This window comes from Dendrobates tinctorius, unplaced genomic scaffold (genome assembly GCF_039654945.1).
Source record: "Dendrobates tinctorius isolate UK_male_01 unplaced genomic scaffold, ASM3965494v1 ptg000022l, whole genome shotgun sequence".
In the NCBI taxonomy this organism is placed as follows: domain Eukaryota; kingdom Metazoa; phylum Chordata; class Amphibia; order Anura; family Dendrobatidae; genus Dendrobates; species Dendrobates tinctorius.
The window spans coordinates 119,952,313-119,970,770 of NW_027361690.1; the positions used below are offsets into that span (position 1 = coordinate 119,952,313).

At 43.7% G+C, this 18,458-nt stretch overlaps 1 protein-coding gene and 1 long non-coding RNA gene across 20 annotated transcripts in view; one reads left to right on the top strand and one right to left on the bottom strand.

Annotated features, from left to right (window-relative positions):
* AAK1 (AP2 associated kinase 1) overlaps positions 1 to 18,458 on the top strand; it is a 201,119-nt gene that overhangs the window by 138,918 nt on the left and 43,743 nt on the right. For 6 of the 19 annotated variants that reach the window (XM_073569102.1, XM_073569099.1, XM_073569101.1 and 3 more), the window contains one exon: positions 10,407 to 10,508. The exons of 9 other annotated variants lie outside the window; for them this stretch is intronic. In XM_073569102.1, the coding sequence (XP_073425203.1) occupies positions 10,407 to 10,508 (102 nt within the window). Of the gene's footprint in view, positions 1 to 10,406; positions 10,509 to 11,499; positions 11,611 to 12,388; positions 12,422 to 18,458 lie in introns of all 19 variants that reach the window. 4 more of the 19 variants (XM_073569097.1, XM_073569113.1, XM_073569098.1 and 1 more) reach the window with 2 other exon arrangements.
* Positions 706 to 1,758, bottom strand: LOC141084394 (uncharacterized). The gene is made up of 3 exons (XR_012230992.1): positions 1,645 to 1,758; positions 1,193 to 1,251; positions 706 to 1,093 (listed from the first exon to the last, which is right to left on the bottom strand). It is a non-coding gene; the product is annotated as an uncharacterized lncRNA (long non-coding RNA).

Genomic DNA, 18,458 nt, shown 5'->3' on the forward strand with positions numbered 1-18,458 from the left:
ACAGTGAGAAACATCTGGTGTAGAATCCACAGACAGTGAAAAAAAATTAGCTTTCTTCAATTCCTGCACAATAAGTGAGAGGACATTGGTTCCTAAAATCTGTATCAGTTCCTCACACACAGTCGAAGACAAGTAAGATGTATGCCCCCTGCCTTTATTTGCATGTAGCTTTATATGTTCATCTAGGAATTGATCCACATTCGCCATTACTTCCATGAACCCAAGATAGTTCCCATTGTGAGAAGAACCAATTGTTTCATTTTTCCCCCTAAAAGGAAGCCCTCTTTCAGCAAGGAACATTATAACTGAAAGGGATCTCTTTAAGACTTTACGCCAGTATATTTTTTCGCTTTCCATTTGCAAAAGCACCTGACTGTCTAACCGAGATGTTGTCTGTTGTCTGCTCACAACTGACAGGACAGCTTGTTTGTGGATCTCACTACATTCATGCCTAACTAGCCTGTCCTCACCATGTTTCCAATCATTAAAACCATATGTAAATGCACAACGCCTGCTAGAAAACAGTTTACATGGAAAACAGAACAATTTGCCTTGAGATGGTGAATAGCATAGCCAATTTCATGATGAAATTTCATTAGTTTTGGGGTTTACATGTGTGAAGCATTTTTTATTACAGTACCTATGATGGTTACTAGTGGTAAGCACAGCAGAGTTGTGCAAGTCTGCCTCAGAATTTTGGAAAAAAGTAGCTCCTTCAGCAATACAATATTCTTGCATTTCTTTTGAAATGTGTTCACCCCACAGCCCAATATCTGATGCACACTCTGAAACATCCTCCACCCCTTCCTGAGCATGCTCAATTTCATCCATTACATTTTCTGTCTCTCCATCAGGTTTTTGGGGCAATGTAATTAAAGAATTTGTCATCAGATGAGTGACATGGAGTCGGAGATGTATATTTATCACAGCTGTTGTTATTTACATCAATTTGACTTGGCTCGTCAGATTCTGTAGATTTCCTTTTAAAGAAAGTCTCTAACTTAGGAAATTTGGAAATCTCTTCGTGCATTTGTTGAGTTCTCTGTCGTAGCTCTTTTCTTTTCTGAGCACCCGATTTGTGTAAAGAATGCATCTAGGGGCATAGGATGACACAGTGTAAGAGAAGGAATCATTTAGTAAACTAAACATGGATGCTGTGTCAGCCTGTGTGTGTTTTTTGTGAAGAACTTACAGTTTGGCTGGTACTTTCCAGAGGAAGCGCACAATGGTATGTACTTGAGTATTGAATACCTAAAAGAAATAAAGCAAGAACTATAAGGCCAGTTTCACATCACGATTTTGTGGCTGTCCGTGGGGATCTGAGTTTTTGCAAGATCCCACAAACAGCCACAGATCCACACGGATCCCTGCATTCAGATGGCAAATAGCCACCTGTATCCGAGTCTATGCAGGTTCCGTGTGGATCCTGTGGTCCCTGTCTCTCCCTGCTCCTGCCTCCTCCATTTTCTTCCCTCCTCTCCTTTATCCTCTTCCCTGTTCTATTCCCTATCCTGTCATCTGTTTTCTCCCTCCGTGTGTTAAAAAAAAAAAAAATCTCCTCCTGGAGGATACATCACCTTCCACCGACTCCGGGGATGCCACAGTCTCCAACGAGGCTAAAGGACCTCTGGTGATGTCACTTACTAGAAAGTTGCTGGGTCTCTGTTCCTCTTTAGCTTTGTCTTTATCCAGCAGCTTCGTTCTTTGTCTTGCCTCCTGACCCCTTTCCCTTCATTATTCAAGTCATGAGAAAAGTTCCTGTAGATAAAAGACCCCAAAAAGATAACGTTAGTGGAAGAACGAGAGACTCAAAAAAATAGACATCACAAAACAATACGCGACGCTCACACTGTGCATTTCCCGCGATTTTGTGGGCATGCGTTTTGCGGCCGCGCTCATTAGCACAGTTAACAAAAGTGTGGCACCCCTATGGCGAGGGGCCACAGGGGGGTACTGCACCCCAAGTTGAAGGTGCAGTGCCTCTCTAGTCACAGGTGGAGGAGGGAATTGCAGAGTCTGGAATACAAGGGGAACATTAGCTCAGCAGTATACACCTTTTGTATCTGGGACTGGTTATACAGTAGGTCCTGGGGGCGTGGACCTTAGCTGAGTGGGTGACGTGACACTGGGTGCACCAATGTGCAAGCAAGAATTTTGGACTGGTAACAGGTTAGAATACAGGGCGCTAGATTTTTACAAGTTATTTATTCTGTGTACAGGAGCAATCAGGGCATAATAGCCTGCGTCTTATAATGCAGCATCAGCGTGTGCACGAGGCCTTACAAATACTGAGGTAACAACTCCCCAAATACTCAGCGTGTGCACGAGGCCTTACAGATACTGAGGTAACCACTCACCAAATACTCAGCGTGTGCACGAGGCCTTACAGATACTGAGGTAACAACTCACCAAATACTCAGCGTGTGCACGAGGCCTTACAAATACTGAGGTATCAACTCACCAAATACTCAGCGTGTGCACGAGGCCTTACAGATACTGAGATAAAAGCTCACCAAATACTCAGCGTGTGCACGAGACCTTACAGATACTGAGGTAACAACTCACCAAATACTCAGCGTGTGCACGAGGCCTTACAGATACTGAGGTAACATCTCACCAAATACTCAGCGTGTGCACGAGGCCTTACAAATACTGAGGGACAAACTGACCAAATACTGAACATCTGCACAAGACCTTACAAATAATAAGTTACAAACTCACCAAATACACAACGTGCACACCCACTACCCCTCCATCCTTGTATAGACATGTGAAATACCTCTACATGCTGAATGTGCCCCACTATGTGGATATTTTGCTTGACTAATGTATGTATGTATGTATGGACTCCATGCATACATGATCCAAGGAAGATGGCCACTTAAGAGTGGCACATGATACAGCATGTACAGCAATTTCACATGCTTTTGTGTTATCCAAGAGGGGGGCACAGTTTACATGGGGTACATTTGCCCCATGTAGTTTCACGACAGACAGTCCTCTGTCCCGTATTGTCTCCTCACCCTCCCTCACCACTCCACTGATTAAGGGGCCTTTCACATCAGCGGTTTAGCTTATGTGTGGCCATTCCAGCAGGTGGCGCCAGTTCATCCGCCTAACGGCCGACTTGCAGCCCAGATGCGGCAAGCCCCATGCGTTGTCTATGGGGCTTGCGGTCTGGTGCAGCAAGTGCAGTTCTGTCGGGTGCGGCAGATCTGGCACTTACGGCCGCGAAAAAAAAAACACAGCTTACAGCGTTTTTTTTTCGCGTCCGCAAGTGCCGGATTTGCCCAGTTAGGCGGACGATCCAGCACATGTGGTGTCACCTGGCGAATCGGCCGCAAACATCAGCTAAACGCTGATGTGAAAGCAGCCTTAGTTAAGCCTCTTTAACATCATTGATTCTTTCAAATTGCGGCAGATCCAGCAGATTTACCACATCTGCTGCCTAACGGCTGCACTTGCCGCACACATGTGGCAAGCCCCATGCATTGTCTATGGGGCTTGCGGTCGGGTGCGGCAAGTGCGGTTCTGCCAGATGCGGCAGATCCGGCACTTGCGTTCGTGAAAAACAACGTGGTCAGCAGCAGTTTTCCTTCACTGTTGCAAGTGCTGGATCTGCCGCATCCGGCAGAATTAAACTTGCCACACCCGACCGCAAGCCCTATAGACAATGCATGGGGCTTGGCACAAGTGCGCCGGAAGTGTGGCCGTTAGGCAGGAGATGTGGTGAATCTGCCGCAATTCGAAAAAAATTCAGATGTGAAAGGGCCGTAAAGGATCCGTCACACACAGCGATATCGCTGGCGACATTGCTCCTGCGTCACGGCTTGAGCGACATTGCCAGTGCATCGCTGCGTGTAACAGGACGATTTCAACCCTGATAAGTTGGTGGTCAGAGTTGACAGGTTTCTGTGCATGTTGGGGATCCTGGCGATATCAACTCCAGCAACCTGGCGCATCGCTGCGTGTGACACCGCAATAGCGATCTAAGAGGCAACTCTGCAGAGGAAGTGCCATGATAAAGATAGCTACCGGAATCGCCCGCAGGATCGCTGGATCACTGAACGCAGCTCTGCGCGCAACATCGCAGGAGAGTCTTCAGCGCGGCGTGTAACGGGGCCTTTAAGCTGGGTTCACACTTGCAGAGGCTCCACAGCGTTGTGTGGAGGGCATCTGCAAGATGTCCGCAAGCCAACCGCAGGCCCATCTGTATCATGGGACGCACGGTGTCTGCAGATGGCTGCAGACAGCCACACGTTCCCATTGCCGGCAATGAGTGATTTGTGCGCATGCGGATGCTTGCGCACAAATCACATACTCTCGAGAACACGACATGTCACATTCTCAGCGTGGACGAGAGTGTGTGATTTGTGCACAAGCATCCGCATGCGCACAAATCACTCATTGCCGGCAATAGGAACGCGCAGCTGTCTGCAGCCACCGTGCGTTCCATGATACAGATGGAGCTGCGGTGGGATTGCGGATGCCCTCCGCAGAATGCTGCGGAGGCATTAGCAAGTCTGAAGCCAACCTGAGTACACAAATCATTTAATTACTTAGGATTCTTTTTTTTTTTTTTTTACACTCAATGAGTCTGAGAGACTGAAACTGAGTCCTCTCTGTCATTCAGCAGCCACCAGGAGGTCTGGCTGGCAGCAGACAGTGCACACACAGAGCACTGCCACAGGCAGCTGCTGCAGCAGGGCAGGACTAGTCAGGAGGACTGATCACTCACTCATGTTCCCTGTGCTGCATGTCAGCATTGGGGGATGGACAGTACCTCTCTCCTCAGACTCCCTTTATTGCAGGCTGAGGGACGGCCCAGGAGATAACAGATGAAGGTCGGCGGGTCACGGGCGGCAATGAGTCACAAGTCAGTCTCAGACTGTCAGCCTGTCTGCAATTGCCAAGGAAGTGTTTTTCTGCCCTGGATCCTCCTGGAGCAGGACTCAGAGGATCCCAGCAGAATCAAGCAAGCAGCACAGCCAGGAGCAGATTGTCAGCACTGCAGCAGCCAGCTCTCCTCAGTCTTCAGATCCTCTATGGCCGAGTGAGGTAAGACTGAGGCGGGCTGCGCATCTGACTGTGCCTCACCTCGCGGTCTTTTCAACGTCCTCTGCATGTCGGACTCGTACGTTACGTGACGTCATGACGTACGGTCTCGTCTGTGCAAGAGGAAGAAAGGGGCGGAGCGGAACTGTCAGCCTAAGAGGTCGGTCGGTGCAGTCGTGTGGCGTGCGGTGGCGGATTATAATGGGGCAATTTACTGGCCTGGGCTGTGGGCCCCTTAACCCCACTGGGCCCGGGGCAACTGCCCAAATTGACCTCATTATAATCCGCCACTGCTCGGACTGCAGGGCAGCTTGAACTTGTTTGGATGTTAGTTGAGGTTCTTTATCCAACATCCGCACAATCTTGTGTTGAAATCTCTTGTCAATTTTTCTTTTCCGTCCACATCTAGGGAGGTTAGCCACAGTGCCATGGGCCTTAAACTTCTTGATGACACTGCGCACGGTAGACACAGGAACATTCAGGTCTCTGGAGATGGACTTGTAGCCTTGAGATTGCTCATGCTTCCTCACAATTTGGTTTCTCAAGTCCTCAGACAGTTCTTTGGTCTTCTTTCTTTTTTCCATGCTCAATGTGGTACACACAAGGACACAGGACAGAGGTTGAGTCAACTTTAATCCATGTCAACTGGCTGCAAGTGTGATTTAGTTATTGCCAACACCTGTTAGGTGCCACAGGTAAGTTACAGGTGCTGTTAATTAATTACACAAATTAGAGAAGCATCACATGATTTTTCAAACAGTGCCAATACTTTTGTCCACACTCTTTTTTATGTTTGGTGTGGAATTATATCCAATTTGGCTTTAGGACAATTCTTTTTGTGTTTTTTCATTTAAGACAAATTAAATGAAGATAATAATACCAAAGAATTTGTGTTTGCAATCATTTTCAGGAAGAAACTGAGTATTATCTGACAGAATTGCAGGGGTGTCAATACTTTTGGCCACAACTGTACATGGTTCCAAACTACAAAACCATCCTTGTGTATTGTCTGGTTCTGGAATCTGGTTTGCTTCCCCTTTTCTTTCTAACTTACACACAGAAGAGGAGGCAGTGGAGTAACACATGGTTGAATCAATTAAATATTTGCAAAAAATTCACACCCCATTTATTAAAAAAAAAAAAGTATAAAAAATTCCCATAACCGCTTTGAATTTAGAGGAGTTATGTACCGTATATCCTAATAGTAGTATAATGTACCTTTCCAGTATGGTTAAATTGAAGGGAAGTTATCGTCTGAAAAAAAACTATTGTTTAAATCAGGTTTTTGTATTAATTGTATATTTTTGTTTTAATATATCACCATCTGTATAAAACCAGAACTCTAGTAATTCTCACACTAGGCCACTAGGATTTTTTTTTTTTTTTAGACTTTTAATTTTTTTTATTGCTTCAGGAAACAATACATGTCGAGAGCCATCAGCTATTGTGTTGGTGGATCCTGTGTTATTAGCTGTGGTTGTAATCCTGCCTCTGATAAGGAGCCTGCTGATAACGCTTCCTGAAAAGACAGGAAATATGAGTGTGAAAACGCCACAGTGACCTGGGTGAAAATTGCAAGATTATTGATTTTATTTATTTTTTAGTAGAGATCATAATATGAAAATAAAAACCTGACTTTTTAAAAAAATATTTTTAGAACAAAAAATAATGTAAACAACCGATCACTCTTTTGATAATGTCTTCCCTGTAAATTCATGTAGATATCTTGTCACAGCTGCAATTTATTGCTGTGCTTTATATAAAGGGGGGTGGCGTTCACATAACTATAATACAGCAGTATTTTACAGCTGCAATTAACAGCACATCTGACCTGAACTAAAGGCCGCCATACATGCCTCTTCGGACCCCCCATCATGCTCTTTATGCAGAATGCTCAGCAGCAGATTATCTCCAGGACGAACGAAAGGATCCGCTTTTGAAAATCGGCAGGCCAGATCCTTTTCTTCCCTGACATCATCACTGTTGGGGGAGATTTGGGAGGCCGCCATACACTTTAGATGACAGGATGGATTTGGCTGACTTTTGTCTAATGTGTATGTGACCTTTATAAGCCTCCTAGTAAAGGGCTGCCGTAAGTAAAAGGGTGCGCCACAGATATGTAGACGACATATTCCATGATCAGACATGCTCAGACTTTTAGCGAAATTGGAATACCCCTCTTAATGATGGGCCCCTTTATTATCGAAAATCTAATTATAAATGGTAAATAGAGACCGGAGCCGTCCGCGTTGTGGAAGAAGCTGAAGAATGGCGCAGATGTTACAAAGGAATGACCTTTTCTAGAGCGTTCTCTCTTGCCGTCCTTGTCAGCTTTGACCACTGACTTACATTGCCTGCATTATCACTGAGGATTTTCTGCACATGCTCACAATGCGATCTCTGGAGAGCGCACATTTCCGCTGAATGTCAGCAGCGAACGTGTGCTAAATTCCAAATATTAAATGCCCCGCAGACATTTACTGCTGCACAGAGAAACCGCTGACATGTGGCGTTCACCTTTGGGTCGGGATGTGTTATGTAGATAATGAATCGGCTCAGATGACGGTGAACACGCAGCTCAGGCCATGCGGGGAATGGAAAGGCGGGCAACAATGGAAATCTTAAATATTAGTATTGAAGATGTAATGAACATTGGCAAGGATATAGCCTATATTCTATGTAGGAGAGGACAGGTGGCCCTAATAGTGGCCACCTCGTGACATGGACTTTAATATTGGTTACCTATGCTTAGGATAGGTCACCAATATCATAATGGACTGGGTGCTGACTACTGGCGCCAACACAGATTGCAGGTTTAAGTTCTCGAAGAGGACTAAAAAATAAAGTAAGAATGTGAAGAAAGAGTTTTATAAATAAAAAAATTGAATCATTCCTCGTTTCTCAGTTGAAAAATAAATAATAAAAAAAAATGTTAATGTGTTTTATAAAAATGTAAACTTAATTAACCCGTATGGTTAAGGCCATAATAGGTCTTTTATACCCCAAAATGGTATCGCTAAAAATGCCAGCTCACCACGCAAAGCCTTAATCATACTAATATGCAGAAACCATTGTGCCGGATTGTTTACAACATATAAAACACCATAATAAACTAAAAAAAAAGCAATGGTGAAATTAAGTTTTTTTTTTTTTTTTTTTCCTCCATTTCTATTATATGCTAAAGTGAATGGTTTCATTCAAGGCTACAACTCATACTGGAGAAAAAAAAGTTCTCATACGACTTGTTGAGGGAAAAGTTAAAAAGTTATGACTCTTGAAAGAAGGGAGAAAAACAAAATGAAGCCCAAAAATAAAAAGAAATTGATTTAAAATCTCAAACCCCCTTTAACATACTCAACCATTGTCCTCATAGGAAATAGTGCATAATGTGGGTTACATGCTCTTTTTCTCCTCTTGTGGCCACACTTTACATTTCTTTCTTTAAAATGCGCTAGTAGAATATAAAATACCATAATTCTATTCTTTTTAGTAGCTACTTTTCATAACCATTCCTCTATGAAGGAGATGCAATCACTGTCGGTAGAGGGCTTGGGATAGGAAATTTTAAAAGTAACATTTCGCTTTATAAGGTCACGTAACAAACTTTCGCATTTGTTAAGCACATGCTTTTTTTCAAGGTCCTGTGCTTACGATACGCTCTTAAAGAGAACATTTCACCACTTTTTAATTCTAAACAGGGTACGTCATGATAAAAGGGCTGATAAGTTGTATAAAAGTAGTTTTATTTTTTTCTCAACTCTGTGGCAAATGAATTCGCTTGAAAAGTTTTTAGATACTAATTTTGCTCTCAAGCAAGAGGGCTTTAGCAGAGATTCGTCTCTGGGGGTGTTTACTTTTTTCCCTGTGTGACGTTGCTTAATCCTAAGTCGGTAGCCACATATAGGGGAAAAAGAGAACACCCCCCCAAAGCTTAGAACAGGTGATGTTCTAAACTTCATGTGTCTAAGCTGATGACACTGAGACCTCACTGCCAGCACTTACTGACATTACAAGTGCTGGAAGAGGAGGAGAGCAGCACTGTGGGTCAGCACATAGTGTCCTGCACCAACTCCAGGTTTCGGGGAATAATTTCCTGATACCTGGCATAGATCGAGTGTTGCATGTGATTGGCTTCTTTCATGCTGCAGATCTACTCCTGATGTAATGACATGACCATGCCGGGAGAAGAGCTTCAGCATGTGGGCATTATTCCCCGATGCCTGTGATAGATCCAAAGCAGTGTTTGTAATGACGCAAAACTCCGCTCTCCTCCTCTCCCTCCACTTGTCAGTAAGTGCCAGCTGTAAGGTCGTAATGTGACCTGGGTGGACACATCAGTATTACCACATCACAGAGAGAAATCCGATTCTAACCTTTTGTGGAGGCACTTTCCTTTTTTCCACCTCTTCCCCCTGTATTCTGCCTCCTGCTTATGATTGGGCAATGTCATGCTGGGGAAAAAGTCAACGCCTCCAAAGAAGAAACTCTGCTGATGCCTTCTTGGTTATAGTGGAAAATAGCATTAACTTTACAAGCTATTATCTCTGCAAGCAAGATGAGATATAATAAAAAAAAATCTGTTTTATTCAGCTTTTCAGCCACTATTCTATGATGTGGGCCGTTCACCGCATAGAAAGTGATGCAAAGTCCTCTGTAATACCACCGGAAGCTACTAAATGGCTGTGTTATTGGGACGTACAGCACGGGTTGTGTAAATGACGCTCCCGCGTGTGACATCACTTCCTGCTCTGTTGCTATTGGCTGCAAATTATACTTTATGAACTTCCTACTTCTCGCACCTCTTGGTTGCACTGTGCACATTATACTGAGCGCTTTCTTCTCTTCTTTTTGCTTTCTGGTCCAAATGCAAAGTAGGAAGTGTGAGAGGTGCAACTTCAGCCTCTGTGATGCCAGAATTGGAGGGTGAAATGCCTTTTTTTCTGGATTTATGCAGTACAATGCAGAATTGTTCACTTTTGTCTTTTGTGTCAGTGATCCATCATGCAGCTATCATAAAGATGAACATAGTTGGTGGTATGTGAGCTGAGTACCCCGACATTTCTGAGATCATATAGGCTGATTTGCCTTGATTTCTGAGCGATGTTGCTGTATATATGCTCTTCCAAGCTTACACACTTCCTTGCTTTTCAGTCCATAAGGAACTATAGAGATAAATGATTGGGTGGATAATGTAAGTCTCGCGTGGGCCGACTATACCACTGCTGATCTCTTGTAATAAAAATGGTCTTTTGGAATTTCTTACGTGTATCATTTATACTTTTCTCTTCTTCTGTCATCCACTCCCCTCCTTTGTGTTACGTGGTGATTTCCACCATCTCTCACCACACAAGGCAAGGCAGAGCCTGTGGTGGAAAGCCTCATTCCTGGGCTGGAGCCTCCCATGCCCCAACGCCTCTCTTCCCAGGCAGACTCCATTGCTTCAAATCGCACAGGTTGGTGTTGGATGCTTTTGTAGAATAGTCTGCATTTACCATACAGAGATGCTGGATGTTTTTGCCAAGATCCTTCCAATCCGGTGAGGGGAACTCCAGATGTTTGCTGCTTGATCAGCATTATAAGAAAGATTTCAAGTGACGTTTTAAGGTTACCTATCATTATTAAAATCTTTGTCTGTGAGGGTCTCGGTGTTAGGATCTTTCCCTTTCCATGGAGCTCTTAATACGTTGTATACACCGTTGAATATGCTCTCCAAGGAAGGCTGAGCACATAACCATCACGTCTTACACTTCTAGCTCGGACAAACTACTGCTTATTTAAACATCTGAAATGTCTATAGGACATATTATTTTTTCTTAGGATAGATAGCCTTTATGATTAAGGGATTGTTCCCAATATTGCAAGGCATCACCCATCCACAGGCTAAGCACTGACTTTCTGATTGGCAGGGCTCCTACTGCTTTGATCCTCGCAGATCCTTTAGGAGAGTGTTTTTTGAAATACCGAGTCAGAATAGAGCATATGTCGCCAATAAATAACTATAGGGCTGCCAAAGATCCCAGAATACATTGCTCAGATTTTTCCTGCAGTCCCATGTAACGTAAATAGATCTGTGGAACACAAGCGCAGCCACCACAATGCTGACCTGAGATTTTCAGATCCTTGTTCTCAGCACCGGTAGGCATCTCAGTGGTCTGACCCCCACTTATCAGAAAATGATCATATATTGTGTAGATAGATGATGACATTCAGTGTTAGGAATAACCCTCATATAAGATTCATTATGCCGTTTCCATATAGAAGTGGCGCTCTAGGATCGCCCATGTACCATCTCAGAATCTCGCTTCATATGCTTGTGATTCTGGGTGGCCCTTGGTGCATATCACTATTCCATAGTGAGTGTATGGTGTAGCTTTCCTGTGATTACCTGGACTGATGCTTCTAACTCTTTCTGTTTCTATTAATGCTTCCCTCTGGACTCTTCAGACTCCCTTACCGGGGAGGACTCCTTACTTGACTACTCTATTCTGTCTAACCCTGCCGCTGACCTCCTTGATGAGTTTGCTCCAGTAACTCTCTCTGCTCCAACATCTGCAGGTAATACATGGAATTGCTAGTGAACCTCCTGTGGTATCATACTGCATTTCTACCTTGCATATTTTCTTTATACCCATTCATCCGTTTGCTCCATAAGACATTAAAGTATAGCTAATGCTGTCCATATGACATGAGGGAAGGGGAGATACAGGCTGTGTACCGAGACGGAATAGTGAATGCTTCCAAAATGGAGAATCTGTGACCATGTTTGCTGCGCGTCTTGATCCTTAACATCTATGAGATTGTCCTAGGACAGATTCTCTCCCGCTCTTGTCCGACACATGCCTGTCTGTCCCTTATGCTTTACTCACTTTCCCTAGGTCCTCCTGTCAGTCTCCGCCGCTTCCCCTGTTTGATGTCGACTGTGGTGCTGACATCATGTCAACACCTCAGCAGCCAATCGGTGAGCTTAGGGTCTGTGCCAGTGTGGACTGGACGCTCTCCTGAGAGTCGCCAAGCTCACTGATTGGCCGATGACGAGACATCACCGCTGCAGCCAATGCCGGACACTGGGTGCAGCAGCAGAGACTCGCTGGTGGACTCGGGGTAGGTGAGAATAAAACTTATTTTTAGTAGTTTTTTATTTATTTATTTTTTTTTACAAACTGCAGCCTGGACCGAACATTACATGAATGAAAACTCCTTAAATTGCTTCTGAACAATAGTGTTGTGTTTTTTTTTTTTTTTTTTTTTTCTTTTTCTTTTAAACCTTTTTACTGGTATTTGCCCTATTGTGATATTAGTGACTCCTGCTACATTTTGGTACTTGTTTTACCAGCAGTGATCATGAAATCAAATGCAAAAGAAACAGGTAAAAGTGATATATTGGGTGAGATTTATCAAGCTGCATGCGCCCCAAAAACTTGTCTTTCATGACTCGCACCACATTTATTACGTGTTTTAGATACTTTCTGTGTTTTGTCTGTGGTTTAACAGAAAAGGAACCTTGGCTTAATGTGCAAAACTGTGTGTCAAACACTGCACCAACACTTTAGTGCAAATTTCTGGATAAAAGTACCTCCGGAGTGGCGTAAACTCAGACTAGACAGTCTAAAGATGTGCCAGATCTGACAGCATGCAGGCTAGGATATAACCTGGTGCATTTTAGGATTGTTTAGTCTTAAATTTGCTGTCTTAAGATTTAGAGATTGTATTGATAAAACTCCCCCAATGTGTCATGCCCAGAGCAGGACCTGTAGGATGGGGCATTACATGTACTTAAAGAGCACCAAAGAAGGGATCACTCTGTAGGCCCTGCACTAATACAATGGAAACATCGCCAAGCCTTTTCTACTTTTACCTGAGAGATCATGAACAGAATCACTGGCCTTGGGAAGAACCACAAACCCAAAGTGTGCCACGTGTTGTGTATACTTTCTCAATAAGCTTTGGCATCCCGCAATAGTCTATTGAGCTAGGCCTATACAGTGTAATATGTTTAATATTAAAGACCCCCCCCCCAAAAAAAAAAAAAAAAAATTATTGCCCACACCTGATGATCGTTTATGTTGTGGGTCTTCCAACTCTCCCATTACAGATAGGCAGGGGATGGCAGGTTTGGGCAGTTGGAATTTCAATGCCCAATCTCTGTATTTTCAAAAGAGAGGAGCTCCTTCCAGGAAGGGAGAAAGGACCTTGTGCCAAGGGCGGGGTGGGGGGAGAGGACCTCCTGCCAAGGGCTAGCGGAGCTCCTGCCAAGGTGGGGTAGGAGGAGAGGAGCTCCTGCCAGGGGGAGGAGAGGAGCTCCTCAAAGAGGTGTCTGGCAGTACCACTTTGTTCTTTCAAGCCAGCAGCTATCTCTTGTATGGCCGGCTTTACTTCGGAGTTATACTTAAAGGGGAAACCTGTGGCTAAATAAATATGCATAAGCACTAACAGGCAGGTAATTGCTAACTGAGGCCCTGTTGTACTTCCAGTCATTGACCGCTCCTGCCAGAGATTCAGCTGCTCCCTGTCAACAGAGCAACAGTTTCTCTTCCTGTTGACAGGCCGGGACTGCTGGTGTCATGCTGATTGACAGCTGGCTTCCCTGAATTAGGCAGTGGAGAGTCAGCTGTCAGTCAGCATTTCACCAGTAGACCTGCCTTGTCAACCAGAAAAGAAGCTGCCGCTCTGACGTGACATCAGCAAAAGTCTGTGACAGCTCAGTGTCGGCAGAGAACGGCGCTGGACACAACAGGGAGGTAGGTAGCAATACCTGCCTGTTAGTGGCACATTCTTTAAAAAAAAAAAAAAAAAATCTGTTATTCCCTTTAAACTACACTTATGATGTATACCTCTGACATAGCCAAGTAGAGGACACCCTGCTGAACATTAGCCTGTTTTAGATGATGGCTGTGGGACAGCTTTTGCTATGTGGATTGTGAGGGTGATACAGGATTATTTTTATCCTGTCCTCTACAGCAGCTAGCTGACTTTGGTTTGGTTTGGCTTTCACATTAGTGTGTCTTTTAATTATTAATCCTTCTAATCCAGATGTAAAGATTTAAAGGAAGAAAAGTACACAGGCAGTTTGCCCGCCCGTTCTATTAGGTCACAAACATCTGACATTTCCTGATTTTACTTTTCCAGTGTTAGGGTGTGTGCACACGCTGCGGATTTTGCTGCGGTTCCGCAGCGGTTTTGGCCGCTGCAGACCCGCAGCAGTTCTTGCTGCAGTGTACAGTACCATGATTCCCTATGGGAATAAAAAACCGCAATGCAGATGGTGCGGAATTTTCCGCGCGGATTATCTGCGGTTTTCAATCCGCAGAAAGAATTGACATGTCAATTCTTTCTGCGGATTCCTCTGCGGTTTGCCATCTCCTCCATTGAGGAGTTGAAAAACCGCAGGGCAAAACCGCAGAGCAATCCGCAGGTAAAACCGCAGGTACTTTGACCTGCGGTTTCACCTGCGGATTTTACAAAATCCGCGCGGATGAATCCGCACCTAATCCGCCGCGTGTGCACACAGCCTTAGTTTCTGTAGTCTGAAGATCATTTCTTGTTCTGTGTCTTTAGTTTTGAAGTGGGAAAAGGCAAAACAAGCCATGAGCAGATATTATGTTCTTGCGCCATGTCGGATAAATGCATTAGTTTATTAAGTATAAGTGTATATACAGTGAATATATAAAGTCTACATCCCCTATGTTAAAATGCCAACTTTTTGTCGTGTAAAAATAAAAAGTTACCAAGAAGAATCATTCCAGAACTTTTTCCACCTTTTTAATGTCACCAATAATCTGTACAAATTGATTTAGTAACAAACTGAAATCATTTTGAGTGGGGGGGGGAATAACACTAAAATAATGTGGTTGCATAAGTTTGAATACTTTCTTACACTTGGGGATTTGGTTGTGTTCCGAATTAGCAAGTCATATTTACACTCATGTTACATAGTGATGAGTACACAGCTGCTATATAATCTATAGTGATTCGGATTAACTCCATGTAAAGGTTAGCTGTTCTCGGAGGATTGTCCTGAGATTTTCTTAGTTTCGTTTTTACAGCAAAAGCCGTGGTCTGTAAACAGCTTACAACACAGCACACGCCTGCGTCCCTGAGTTCTGCGTCGCCAACGAGGTCGCTCATCGGTGTCAAACACAGCGATGCGCGCTGGTCAGCGGGACGCCGACAACGAAAAAATGGCCCAGGACATTCGAGCACGATCAGCGATATCCAGCGAGGGCCCGGTCGCCGCTATGTGTCACATGTAGCGAGATCGCTGTTGCGTCACAAAACCTGTGACGTTTCAGGGATCTCGCTAACGATCTTGTTATGTGAGACGGGGCCTTTACATTTGGTACAACAGTGGCATGACCTATAACTGAATGTCCCTCATAAATTGAAAAGAGAAGAACGTGGTTCGGGAGGCTGCCAAGAGGCCTATAGCAACATTTAGTACTGGCTGTGTGAACTGCATATGACCACAATCTCGCGCATTCTTTATTGCCTGGTTCAGTGGGGTAGAGTGGCAAGCAGTGGCGTAGAAAGTCTGATGGGCCCCAGTGCAAGATTTGGACCTACCCCCCTCCTATTAGAGTATATCTATGTATCCATGTTCTCCTTCCTGATATATATGTCCCTTATCCTGGTTTGTGTCACCAGTTCTGCTGCTGTTCTTAAATGCATGGAATAAAAGAAACCATTATACTCTTCTTCCCTTCTCTACCCCGCCACGCAGCGTCCTCTTCTGTAGCTAGCAGCTGACTTTAGCGTACAAGCAACGGATGCACATAATGTCACTGCCATGCGCCACCAGTCACGTGCACTCTGACATTGGCTACTGGCCTCTGGCTGGCAGTGTGTATTGCTGCCCACGGACCCGATGGATCAGTGTGCAGCAATACACATCAACTGGATGTGTGTCCCATGACGCACATCCAGTTGAAGTTTCTGCTGGTGTAGGCGGAACCTCGTTTGTGACCTCTGTAACCTTGGTTGTTACACCCCTGGGTCAAGATGGAAGCCTTTTCTTACACAGAAAAACATCCAGGCCTGGCTATATTTTGCCAAACCTTACATGAAGTCTGCCATAAACAAGCATATAATGGTCTGATGACAACAAGGTTGAACTTTTTGGCCATATTTTCATAAGGTGTGTTTGTTGCAAAGCCAAACACTGCACATCACCAAAAGAACACCATGTACACAGTGAAGCATGGTGGAGGCAGCATTATGGTTTGGGGCTGCTTTTCATTAGCTGGAACTGGGGATTTAATCAAGCAGGAGGAAATAATGAACAGATCCAAACATCAATCAACTTTGCATCAAAACCTTCAGGCCTCTGCTAAAAAGATGAAGAGGATTTTCACCTTTCAGCACAACAATGACCCCATGCATACCTCCAAATCACCAAAAGAATCGTTTCACTATAAGAAGTTCAATTTTGGAATGACCCAGGCAGAGCCCAGATCTGATTCCAATTGAAAAGCCTGTATATTTGTTTTCCTGAAGAGGGCGCTGTACACATATGCCCTCGCAATCTGACAGATTTGGAGCACTACTGCAAGGAAGAGCGGGCAAAGATCTAAATGTGCCATACTGACGGACTCTGACCTTAAGAGACTAAATGCTGTTTAATAATTTAAAGGGTACTTCAATAAAGTATTAGTTGTAAAGGTGCACGTATTTGTGCAATCACATTATTTTTGCTCTTATTTTTATTTTTCCATCCAAAAAGATTTCAGTTTGTTATTGAATTGAATTGTACGGTCCATAGGTGACATTAACAGTGGGAAACGCTCTGAAATGGCCTTTACAAGACAAAAACCTGTCATTTTAAAAGACTTCTTAAAACTCACTCCAGAGGCATATGGTTATCATCCTGTAAACATTTTCAGGGGAAATAGAAGTTCCCTTTTGCATCCATTGTCTTATTTAGGAGCATAACGTTGTGTGAGCCATAGTCTGGTCTCTTGGAGTATTCTCGCTGGACAGTAACATGAGATGTAGTACGCGTGCCGACAATGAGGATCAGACTTAGTGACATCCTTATTGAGAACTCCTCTTCTATATTTGCATTCTAGGTTTTTTCCTTACCTATTCAGCCACAACATTCTGTAACAATGTCTGCGATTGTTTTACGTGCTTAATCTCGAATCGTCTTGTAGTTGGGTGAAACTAGAAGTAGTTGGTGCAGTAGTTTTCTATCTGGTGTAGTTAATGTCTGCATGCTTGTCTGTAATGTGTGCATGTATGTCTGTATATGTGTGGAGTATATAGCTGATGCCAATTAATGAGCCTACAGGAACAAGAGGCCCATCTGATCGTCGTCTTCTCGTGACACGTGGATTGGACAGGGTGCATTGTCCATGGTCGACCCATTGGTTTCCTGGTGGTCTACTCATTTACTCATTTCATTCGAATACATTACCGGACATGTCTCGCTGAGCCGATGTAGTATTTTTCTCCATAGTGTTCTCATAATACTTTTCCTCTTGATGTGAGATTGAGTCTGTAGTTCTATTGCTCGGATGCCGTACCCTTCTATCGGTCTGCATACATATCTTCATCATTGAAATAATAGGCCCCGATTTATTTTATTTCATTTTTTTTTTTTGTTTCCCTCTTTGGGGTAAAAGTTTTTAGATTTTCTGAATTTTAAACATCATCTGCCAGAGAAAAGCAAAGATAAAACATAAAAGAGACTTAAATTAAACGCAAATGTTGACTTGAGGCCATGATATTCCAACTTTTCGTATGACTGAGGGCTTGTTCAACGACCGTAGTTTTGGTCCAGGTGCTGTTGATGAGAAAAAGAAAAACACAAACGGCACTCGGACCAATATTATCCAATGGGACAGTGCACATGAGCACTTTTTTTTTTTTTTTGGGGGGGGGGGGCACTGAATCTGTGTGTGAAAAATAAAAACCCGCAGCGTGCACTAGCTTCTTCCTTGAGCACGCTCGCTCATCACTAGTCATTAGTGCGTACATGAATAACGTCATTAAAACCTCACTGAAAGACTTATTAAACTTTTTTTGCACATACAAACCAATAAGAACACATAATAACCTACAAAGAAAAACAGGAGCAAAGAAGCGACAAATACAATTCTGTACGCTTCATTGAAAACACACAAAAAAACAAAATATATCAAACCTGATTAAAAAGAGAAGGTAAAACACAGGCTGACTTGATAAAGGGTGCCAATATTCAGAAACCACAGTTGCCATAAGCTAATTTGACGTGTAGGAGCGATTTCTCACATTCAGTGTTGGACAATGAAGTAATATCACTAAATTGATAGATTAATGATGGACATAATCCCAATAGGTCATGGTACTTGTCCTATAAGTAAGACAATTGCAGGCGAAAAAGCAGGGCCATGAGTCCAAGTATATGTAGGCACATTATGTGTAAAGCG